Source organism: Eschrichtius robustus, chromosome 4, assembly GCF_028021215.1.
Source record: "Eschrichtius robustus isolate mEscRob2 chromosome 4, mEscRob2.pri, whole genome shotgun sequence".
Lineage (NCBI taxonomy): Eukaryota > Metazoa > Chordata > Mammalia > Artiodactyla > Eschrichtiidae > Eschrichtius > Eschrichtius robustus.
The window spans coordinates 33,842,782-33,854,789 of NC_090827.1; the positions used below are offsets into that span (position 1 = coordinate 33,842,782).

General features: G+C 37.8%; 1 protein-coding gene across 7 annotated transcripts in view; it reads right to left on the bottom strand.

Moving 5' to 3' along the window:
• INPP4B (inositol polyphosphate-4-phosphatase type II B) overlaps window positions 1-12,008 on the bottom strand; it is a 606,964-nt gene that overhangs the window by 158,609 nt on the left and 436,347 nt on the right. For all 7 annotated transcript variants that reach the window (XM_068542548.1, XM_068542545.1, XM_068542547.1 and 4 more), the window contains 2 exons: window positions 3,028-3,158; window positions 2,533-2,637 (listed from right to left, as the gene is read on the bottom strand). In XM_068542548.1, coding sequence (XP_068398649.1) covers window positions 2,533-2,637; window positions 3,028-3,158 — 236 coding nt within the window. The remainder of the gene's footprint in view (window positions 1-2,532; window positions 2,638-3,027; window positions 3,159-12,008) is intronic.

The following is a 12,008-nucleotide window of genomic DNA, read 5'->3' on the forward strand; positions in this document are numbered from 1 at the left end:
TGACCTAATCCAAAATGTCCTTAATCGGGAAATGTGGACACAGAAACAGACACAGAGAAGATGGTGTAAAGGCATAGAGGGGAACGACATGCAAAGACGGAGGATCTGTGGGATGCACCAACAAACCAAAGAAAACTAAAGATTGGAGGAATACCGTAAGAAGCTAGGCATGGAAGGAGGCAAGGAAGGAATCCCCTGTCACTTTCAGAGGATGCACTCCTCTGCCGACACCTTGATTTTAGACTTCCAGCCTCCAGACTGTGAAGCATTGCATTTCTGTTGTTTATGACTCCCACTTGGTGATACTTTGTTATGGTGGCTCTAGGAAACTGATACATATCCCACTAAACTAATTAGAAGAAAATTTGTTTGCTTTTCTAAATATCTTTCTTTTAGTTGCCAGTTTCTTCCTTTTACATTGGAGAAACAAAAACTAAATGCCTTGTATCATGCCAGTTCACTCTAGTCTATTTTCAGAAATTACCTTAGAAAAAACAGCATAATGTAAACGGTTCTTTTGTTTTCAAGAAATAAGTATAAAGTAAAAGGCCACATAGATAATAATTTCCCTTTGTGTGGCGGATGTATTTTAAAGATCATCACCAAATATTTGAATGCACATTTAAATATAAATTCCTATCAGTTTGGCTCCAACAAACTATCTGCTTTAATGATACTGCTACCCATGCATGGCTGTAACCTGATTAGTCACGGTACTTGCATGTGATGATTTTTCCAGAATGCCTCTCTAAATCATCTTTTCTCTAAATCTGGCTACTTCTTTAGTTCAAGATTTCAATGTCTCTTAATAGGCTCTTAACTGATTACTTTCCTCCAATTTTAACAGTCCTGATAAAACTGACAGATCCGTTTTGTTCCAGTGATGGCAAATGCCACATGTATCATAAAAACTATTATTGTTCGTGTTTTACATGGTCTAGTTCACTTAATCAGGAAGGAAAAGACAGTGCTGAGAAAGATTAAATAACAGGCTTAAGGTCATATATAAAGTAGTAAAGCTGAAATTCTGTTCTACTCCAAAATATATAAACTTTTTACCATATCATAAAAGTCTCTTCACGTAGGCCATTAGGAAAGAAAAAGTTATGCTGGTTGTCAGATAGCTTTGAATGTTGCAGCTTCTTTATGACCTTGGTTTTGATGATTTTTTTAAAACCATTAGATATTGTTATGTTCAAACTATTAACAGACACTCAGTATTCAGGGAAGAATTCCTGAAAGCCTTAGGCCAATCCATCTCATTTTTAATTCAGTTGACATAATTTTTGGTGAACAGGATGCAAGTTAAAATTTCAGATAGTTGATAAGGGTTACCAAAGATAATACAATTACATATCAGAATGATTTATAACTACACTTGAACTTATACGTTAGCTAGTTGTGTATACACAATCAGTATGCACCAACTTGAAAATTTTAATTTTTCTGATTATAAAACTTTAGGTAATTTTAAAACAGACAGAGATTTTATTTTAATTTTTTAAAACCTCTAACCTCTAACCTGTAGCCTCATTGTGACAATGGCTATAAAATTGGGTGTTAGAATGCTTCTTTAGATGTATCTGTGTATGTTTGTATGTGCATGTTTGTATGTATATGTTGATAGACTCAGCATAAAGGATTTGATGAGCTAAAGTAACTTTTAGCTTCCTAGGAAGATGAGTACTCATAGGATGACCACAGCATTTATGATTCAGAGAGACCTTTGAGATGGAAAGGATGTGGAGGGCATCATTAACAAAGATGCTGGACAAACAGGCATAGTATGGGACTTCTGCTGATAAATAGGGGCAGGTGGTCACCCTAAATATGCACAAAACTGATATAGCAATAAGTTAAAGAAAAGGGAGATGAGAAGAATATTTTAAATATATTTTACTGAGAAATGGCAAGGAATTATGTAGAGTGGCAATGAATTCAATCCCATATCATTCACTCTAGAACTATTCAGGTATGTTATGAAAATCTATGTGTATTTTCTTGAAAAATGTCTCTCACAACCAAGTACATCAAAATACTGTAGCACCTCCTATCTGATAAACCCGCTTCTCATAGGGAAGCGCGTGATTCTGGCGATGGCCACCACTAAGTCAGAGAAACAGCACTTGAGTCCATCTTTGGACTTTGGTTTCTCAGGATAGGCACAAAATGAACCAGTCTTGTTTTTCTTTTTCTCTAATTCAAACAGTAGCAGAATGGGGAGCTATTAGGCATCGCTGATAATACTTAATAAAGCTAACACTCATTTTGCATAGTCACCTGTAACCCAGTTCAGGTGGCATATCTACAAAGCATTGCCCAGAAACACAGCAACGAAAATGTAATGGTTTCTTTTGTAGTATTTAGGGTCATTATCAGCTTCCATTGTTTCATCTTCATCTTTATATAACTGCTAAAATTTCTAATTCTGCCAATAGTCAAGCCTTTTTTTTTTTTTTTTTCTAGTCAAGCCTTTTAAAGAAGTACACACTACCATAATTTGCCCATTTGAAAAAGAATACTATATACTACCTTTCAAGTGAGGGCTGTGTACGTGCATTCTTTGCAGATGTAGATTTATCGGAACAAATTCTAATGTTTTCTCTCCTTTGCTGCTGCTTGATTTGAAAGAGGACCCTAGGTGGAAAAAAAAAAAAAAATCATTAGTAAATAAATAGTGTGTGTGTGTGTGTGTGTGTGTTGAAAAGTACATTTGACATAGAAAAATGTTATAAGAATTTCAGAAAGAAAAACATATTCTGTATGAGTTGCTTTTCTTCTCAGAAATTTAATTTAAAAAAATTCTCAGTTATCCCTATAATGATACCATGAGGTAAAATAGTGCAATTTTTTTCTTCTTTGTTTTTCATGCCAAGATGGTAGAGTTGGAAATAAAAGTTTTCTGCTTTTTTTTTTAAATTAAATCTTGACTTTTCTATGTCCATAACAACAGTATGTATTATTGTTTTCACATAACATACATGAAATTCATCTCAGTTTGAATATGTAAAGTCATTGATTGCACACCTGTTTCCTTGCTGAGTTCTGTCAGAATGTCTTGGTACATATTCACCATTTGATCACAGTGAGTAAGGACATTTTTTCGTAGATTGTCCCAGTGTGGAGAAAGCTCACCAAGTTCTTTTAGCTCCTGGTTTCTGTTAAGAATGAAAAAGAAGAGAAAATATTTATTTTGATCTTAAACCCACAGACACAAAATGCTTAATCAGGGTTGCCAAACTAATTGATTCACCATCCCTTTCAGGAAAGCTCTGTGCTTATTAGGAAAAAAAAATCATTTTAACAAAAAGGAAGAAGTAACTAGGTTAGGCCACACAAACATTAAAAGTCCTGTATGTCAAAGAGCAAAAAAAAAAAAAAAAAACAGAAGTTTAAATTTATTGATAAAAATTTCACAAAGATGGCAAAGACTTATTATCCTTAATATAAATAGGGGCCATTCAATTAAAACAAAACAAAACAAAACACTAAACCTCAATAGAGAGATAGTTAAGTTCTAGGCTTTGACTATCCCAAATGAAATAATTTGGAAAGGGTTATCTGACTGTCTGAAGGAAACACAAGCTAATCACGTAATCTAGTTTATATATAATATAGTTGTAATCTTTTTAAAGCCCATAAATAGTATGATCAGGTATGATTTTCCTGGTCTCAATTTCTCCTGGGGACAATTTAAGTAAATACTGTATGTCTATATTTTGTCCCCTCTTTATCAAAAGAAGATCTAATCAAGATCTAGGTTTTAATTATTAACTTTAATTCTCTACCCTTTAGCCATGTTAATTTAAGTCATCAGAATGCCTTTTTAAATTATAATGATAAATGGTTTAATATGCTTCTTGGTTAGATTTCTCATTCATTTCTATAACTTTTTACCAACAACATTTTCATGAGGCAGTTTAACCAGCAATAATGAAACTTCTTTGCCATTTTGACTGTGAAACATGCTAAATACCAAGCTAATAAATTCAGAAGATGTAGAATCTTTAACATCCTGTTAAATTCAAGAATAGTGGATGGTGTGCAAAAATGTGACTTGCTTTCAAATGCTTGTAGCTGCCTTTGTTTCGTTTCAACGGGAATGCGATACAGTATTGCTGCATCTTCCATCTGAGGTCTTCACAGTTTTTGTGAACATTAATCTCATTCTCAACTTTTCCATAGATTAACTTTCATCAGACAACATTCATGGAAGTAATTAATCAATGGACAATGGGAGTAAAGGAAATTCATGACCAAAGAGGGGTTAGGAGAGAAGGTTGAAGAGTTGGGAAGTCAAGTTCTCTGTGTGGACTCAGACGGCAGGGTATTCAAATTCAGGACAAAACAACAACAACCAAAACAAACAGGTAATTCCAAAAGCTGGAGATATCAAGTCTAGAAGAACCTGGGCAATTAGGTCAAACCTGAGGTAGAGAGCAAATGTGATATGTCAACTTAATATGTAAGATTTTGGGTTTTACTTTCAATATATGGTTATAATAGAAATCTTAACTAGGTATTACAGTTTAACACTAATAAACGCACCATGGGTTTACAATTTATGTTGTCTCTGAATTCCTATCAGAAATAATAATTATAAGGGAGGTGGTGACGGAGGGGACGGTAAGAGTGAAGCCCCTGACTACGGTGTGAAACACTGGGGTGGAGTACACCTCCCTGCCCAAGAGGAGTCCGACAAAGTGTGATCAGAAAATCTTAGTGTTCTGTAGGGAGTGACTTGAAGGAAGCCGGGAGGAATCTATAAACTGGGGTTTAAAATTCATTACTCTCCTCCAATATGTCAAAACTTACATACAGGAATAACTAGACAAAACCTGGCGTTCACTGCTTTTTTGTTCTAAGAGAGGACATTAAACAGATACACATTCTGAAAGGGACAAACAAACAACATAAGGTTTCTCCGCATTAAAAAAGTTCAGGGACTTCCCTGGTGGTTCAGTGGTTAAGACTTTGCCTTCCAATGCAGGGGGTGCGGGTTCGATCCCTAGTCGGGGAGCTATGATCCCACATGCCTTGCGGCCGAAAAACCAAAGCATAAAACAGAAGGAATATTGTAACAAATTCAATAAAGACTTTAAAAACGGTCCACATCAAAAAAAATCTTTTTTTAAAAAAGTTCAAATATAGGAGAACTATAGAATAAAGGTCTAATGAACTAGAGTAATGAAAAAGGTGTAGAACAAAATGGGGCAGAGTAAGAAAGTAAGTTTTTAGAAAACGAAAGAAATTAATTACATTAATACATTAAAATAGAGAAGATAATTGGCTGCATCAAAATCAGTAAACTTTTCAATCAGGAAGGCTAGGGCTGTTTGTATTATACTTTGATTTGTCACTCAGTAAACAAAAACTTTAGCATCTAAGAGCCTTGTTTTATATCTCCATCCAGGTTCTCTGGAAGGCAGGGCCTGAGATCAAGCAATCCCAGGTCAGTCAGAGGGAGGTAAGAAGGCAAGTGCTGAAGGGAAAAAGCGAAAACAGGCATAACGTGGTTCGTTATCAAGCTGGGCAGAACTTCACAAGAAAACACAGCTGGTTAGGTGGCCATGTGGAACGACTCCAGAGAAGTCATACAGAATCTCTGCACCTTGGAACAGATTGTTAGATGGAGGAAAATGCATTTATATGCCAGTTCCATACCATCCACTCTATTTCACTGGTAAAGATTCATCCGATGGGACTTTAGCTCCTCTGTACTTCTAGTTATGCAATCTGTCTCCTCCAGGCAGCCACTGGGGTGGGGGGGGGTGCAATATTCCAGCAGAGACAGAACTTTCCTGGGTCTGGTAAAATATAGGTGCCAAATCCACTCTGGATATTTCCATGGCAGATGCCATTGGGTGCATGATAATGGCTGGTCTTCACCTTGAGGGAGACTGATAAGCTGGTGGCATCAGGAGATAAGGTGACAAGGGTGGCACCAATTGGGGCTCTCCATTGAGCAAGTGGTCAAAACTTGAAGACACATTCCAGTTAAGCCAGCACAGAAAAGCACATAAACTGAGCCCAGGAGGGGCTCTCCACTGAGCAAGTGGTCAAAACCTGAAGACGTGTTGGGGGTGAGCGGGCATAGGAAAGCACAAAAACGGGGCCCAGGACAGGCAACTTCTTGCACAATTCCGATCCATTTATGAAATCCAGATAGCATATAAGACAACATTCTTTATCTTCTGCAAGAGGAAAGTTCAAGTGCAATCCTTCCAAGTGACGGCCAGTTGCAACTTCCCAAAGATTTAAAGAGAAGTAGTGAACCAAGCACAATAGTCAATACTCCAGCTGATTTGGGGGCCTTAACTGGTGATATTCATCATTCTACCACTCATTTCAAATTTACCTCATATTCCACTGGCATTTCTGGAGTACTGCCTTGTGAGGTCACCTAGACCTTAATCTGAAGACATTAGGCTCTTAGTTTCCTTGCTTTTATGGAATTTTAGTTGTGGCAATTTCCCATGCACTTCTGGCCATGGAGCACCTCTGAGTTCTAGATATATTCCTCTTTGCTCAGCAGCCCTATTTCCCCATGGTGATGAGCACAGTATCTCTTACTATCTTTGCTGGTCCATTTAGTTAGGAATGTATGGTAGTCAGATCACACATGAAATCAACCACAACTTCCAGATAAGTGGGACTCTTAATGGGTCCCCTGACAGAACGCCTCTCCCCATACTCCAAGAACCAGGATTCTAACCGGCAAAGTCTAAGCCTGTAGGGAAAGGAAGCGCAGATCCCCAAAAGTGAGGCACTGTGATTGATTATAAGGGCTCACCCTTTCTTCTAGAGGTGGTTATTTTAGCTATGGCGGGCACAGCATCCTATACCAGCTGTTGGTTTAGCATATAAACTTCATCCTGGAGGACAGTACCCCAACCCTAAGTTTTTTTACCCAAGCTGATACCTCAGCTGAGTCTTTCATGGTTAATATTATTCCACTGTTCTATCAGGTCTGTGGCTTTTGGGTGGAGGGGAATGCAGTGATTACAAACTCATGTCGCACCTCGTTTTACGTAGCACTTGTCCTTTGGTTGGAGCAATGTTATGTGGGACACCAGATCATTCTGTGAGCCATCAGATGGGGGTGCCAGCAGTGGCACTGTGAGTAGAAAAGGGAAACACACATTCAGACTACGTTTCATGTCCCCAGGAGAAACTGCTGCCCTTTCCAAGGTCAAAGGGATCCAATGCAATTGACCTGCCACCAAATAGCTGCTGGCTCTCCCCCAAGGAATGGTACCGTATTCGTGTCCATTGCCAATCTATTTCTCGCATTTAACATTTAGCAGTGACAGTAGCTATATCAGCCTCGGAGAGGGAGGCCACGCCTTTAGGTCCATGTATAACCGCTGGGTCTGCCACCAAGGCCACTCTCTTCATGGGTCTACTTCACAAACTCTGGAGTGTCCAAGAAAGGAGTCTGGCTAATCCATGGGCAGGTGATAATGTTCTCTGGTCATAAAGAGTATTTGCTTTCTGATGGGCATGGCTCAGGCATACTTGTGCTCACTCCTGTAAGCCCATCTACATACCCTCGCCCCTACTCCTTGAATCCAATCTTCTAGTCTTATTTCTTCCAGGCCCGTGAAGCCATTCACTTTGCTAAACTCGATATATATCCATACCTCGGGCCAACTCTCCCTCTAAATGATTAACAATCATTCTGTTTCTCAGATCTCCCCACTGGATGGATTTTCTTCATTATTGACCTTAAGGTCCACCTAACACATCAGGCTGACCCACCTTTTTAAGAGTTTGAGTGTTTTCTTCCTCCATGAGTTAATCAGAATGCGAGAGAAGCATCATAAGATAGAGGTACTAACATGAGGTCAGTGACATGAGACTCTGGGACAGCTCTTTACGATATATGCTCATACCTCCTGGATCTGCTTAAGCCCAGTTCCAAATGTGTCACTTCCACCACACAATACATTTACTCCTACATCATACAATGGGGTCACAGTAGTACCCAGTTCATAATGGGCAGCTCTAGGCCCAGAGTCACTCTGTGCCCCATCATCAGGGGTTTAGTCTCTAACTAGGACCCAGTATCAGACCGGGATGATGCAGGAGCCACCAGTACATTTCAGAACCCTAAAGGTCTGCACTGAAACAATCCTACCTGAATTTGCTGAAGCCTCCACAGGGCAGCATTGTTTCTCACCATGGATACTTTCAGGCCCATTGTTCAATCTCATGTACCCAAGGGCTGGCAACACAGTTAGGAACTTCTGAAATGTTCCTCTTCCTTGGGCTCTGTTTGACACACTCTGCTTCTCCATTAATGGTTATATATACACACATATATATACACTATATTTTTGATAAACGTGATATATATGACTTTCATATATATTTATGACATATATATGACTTTTATATACATAAAGTCTGAATGGTATATGCATCAGAAATATAGTTCAAATCACAGCAATTATTTATGTACATAGATGAAGAAGGTCTTTTTTGTGTATGTATATGTATGTGCTATATTCCTGACTTCCCCCATTATTTGTCATTGAACCAACATATGTTAGAGATGGAGCAACCATATGTGCCAGTTTACACCTGTTACTCCATTGTAATTATTAGCACCTCTTTCATTTGCAAAATATCCCTTTAAATGACCCAAGTTTTAGGATATCAGAATTAACATATCTTTTTTGATATAGTAAAAGAAAACAACAACTACAAACTCACAGAATGTCACGGCTGGAAGGAAATTTAGGAAACAATTTGAAACCTCTTGTTTCACCCATGGAGGCATCTAAATAAAACTGCTTGTTAATCTCAGAGTCACTAGAAAACCATAAGCCTTTTAGACTATAATTCTATACCTACTCTTTCCTCACCCCATAAGATTCTCCACTGTAAGAACAAAGACATACAAAACAAATTAACAAAATTACAAACAATAAACACAGTGCCTTGTTTATGAAGTTACTCAATGAACATATATGGAGTGAAGGGGTGTAGAACCTGGAGCTATTGACTTCTAGAATCACATTTATAAACTTTCATGTACTTTTAACATTAAACCTGAACAAAGGGTAAGTTATAATTTGAGATTTTTTTACTTCTGTATCTTTCAGTTCAAATGGCATGGCTACTAGGTATGCAGTCATAATCTCTAAAATATGTTCAAGTGCGTAGTGGTGTCTAGTATTCTGAGATGCATAGATAATGGCCCCTGTGGTCCAGTCTGCATGTTGCCACTTTTATCTAAACAGAAATCTGGCATCAACATTATAATTAAACAGTCACACATCTTTACTAAACCTTTGGTGTGAATGGAAAAAGTGATGAGCTGTGTAAATGCATTTTTAATCCATAGAAAAATATATAAAAATAGAAAAAAAACACTCCTTCTCCATCTATAAACATTATCATTTTACTCACAGTAACAACAGCTTCTGCTTTCAAAAGCTGTCTCCTTCCATTGCTACCTTACAACAATGACAATGAACATTTCTTTCTGGAAAATCCACTGCCCTGCTAAACACACACAATCTCTTATGAATTCCCTACCTTACTCTCACTAAAGTTCTATTTTTAAAACAAATTTTCTAGCTTGTCTCTAACTCTTTCCAATTCTCCAAGACTCCAATAGGTAGGCACAGGAAGTTGAAAAGAAAAGACTGAATATTCAAATACTAATAAGCTTAGGCCGCTTACACATTAAAGTTCTTTTGGCACTTACTGCCATCCATCCACTTTCACTTTGCTACCTACAAAAATAAAAGGCAAATTATATAAAATATGTCTCCAAATGAGACAGGTGATTGCTAAGGCCTACTTGAGAAATATCTAATGCTCTATGGTTCTTGACATTTCAACTGTAAAGATTGACATTCTTGATACTTGATGAAATATTCATACAGATCTCTGGAAATAACCTGATGGTGCACTTTTTGCCTATATGGTTTGTCTCATCTTACCTTGTTTAAATATTTCAAAAATACATGCTATTTCTCTTCAGGAAAATTGCGAATTCCTGGAGGTTATTATGACCCTCTGAACCTTCCATAATGTGAAACACACTACTAAGTATAACATGTTTGAAACACAGACTATTAAATAACATGAAGAGAAAATGAGACCAAAAAAAAAAAAAAAAACAAAACCCAAATGACTCTTGAAGAATAAAAAGAAAGAACTGAACACAAAATGAGTCACAGAGAAACTGAAAGGGAAATAGCCAAAGCTGCTTTACAGCTTTCACATATAATGCATGAAACACTGGAAAGATTATTAAATAGGTAAATGTTTTTTAAACTTCATTACTTACATCCCTGGGGCTGTCATGGCTAGAAGGGCAGGGAGGGTGCTGGGCAACAGGGAAACCAAGTAAGCAAACTGGCATCCAGCCCTTTTCCTTACTCCAGCCATCCACCTGCTCTAACTGAATCTCCCTAATTAATACTGGAATTCCCTGTACAGAGCTGTAAACAGTTTCTACTGCTAAAAAATAAAGCTAGGTTTAAGACTACCAAAATAGAACCTAGTTCAAAGAGGAAAAAGTTTAGCATCTACTTAAAGCCTCTGTTTAAAAGTAGTTTCAAAGCCTGACGATGATGTATTCAAGGGGGGGGGGATTTCCAACATGGGGAAAACTTTGCTCTGAGTCTGTGAGTTACAGAGACTTGTCTTGTTTATCGTTTTGCCCACCACAGTCCTTTGTCCATAGAAAGTGTTCCATGTAGGCCTGTTAATGGAATGAAAGATTTGCTTGAAGACTGTAATTCTTAGATTTTCCTGAAATTCGAGATAAAGTCAAAATATAAGCTAACCCCAAAGTAGAATGCTGAGCTCTGCCCCAGTTAAAATGGATACGTGCAATACATAAATGAGTCACTGTTGAGTCTTCTAACCTTATGTGGTTGAGATCTGTAACCCTAGTTTGGTTATGTCTTCCTCAAGGATAGAGAAAGATCTGAAATGTATCCTCATATGGCATTTCTTACTGTGATGGTTAATTTTACGTGTCAACTTAGCTAGACCACAGGGTGTCAGATATTCGGTCCAATGTGATTGCCGGTGTTTCTATAAGGGTGTTTTGGATGAGATTAACATTTAAATCTATAGACTGAGTAAAGCAGATTGTCCTCCCTACTTTGGGTGGGCTTCATCCAATCAGTTGAAGGCCTGAATAGAGCAAAAAGGCTGACCATCCCCTGGCCAAAAGAGAACTCCTCCCGCCAGGCTGACTTTGAGCTGGGACACTGGCTTTTCCTGGGTCTCAAGCCTGCTGGCCTTCGGACTAAAACTACACCATAGTCTTTCCTAGGTCTCCAGCTTGCTGACTCACCCTGAAGATCTGAGGATGAGTACACACACACACACACACACACACACACACACACACACACACACACCCCTTACTGGTTCTGTTTCTCTAGAGAATCCTGAGTAATACACTAACTATGTAGAGATCCCATCAGAAAGCTTTCCTTCTGCTTGGTGTAAAAGAAGTTGGGGGTGGTGGTGAGATGGAAACATCTAGAATATAGTTTAGGCTCTTTCATGAACTTTTATCCCTCCCACTACATTTTACAAATACTCTGACTTCTTCAAAAGAAAAATAACCGTAGAAATGCTCAGCTTGTCTAAGGGACATACACAAGAAATCTCTAGTCCTGAGGCCAAAGCGCCACATGTGAGCACCTATCTTATTAGAAGTGTAAACCCAGAATAATCAACTTAAAAAAATCTGGTTATGTGAATTCAAAAATTCCTGAAATTACAAAAAGTAATTATTGTGAGAAAGAGTGCCCAAGAGTAACAGTTAATTCATTTATAAGAAGGTAGTAAGACCAAATAGCCTGATAAAAATTTATCTACCAAAGGATACAGACCAGTAAGAAAGACATTAAAACGTTATTTGAGATTGTTATTATCTAAGCAAATAGAAATATTTTCCTACAATGAGCTGTACAATACCATTTTGTAGAATAAAAATGGCTACACAATTTAAATAGAGCCTTTTGGCT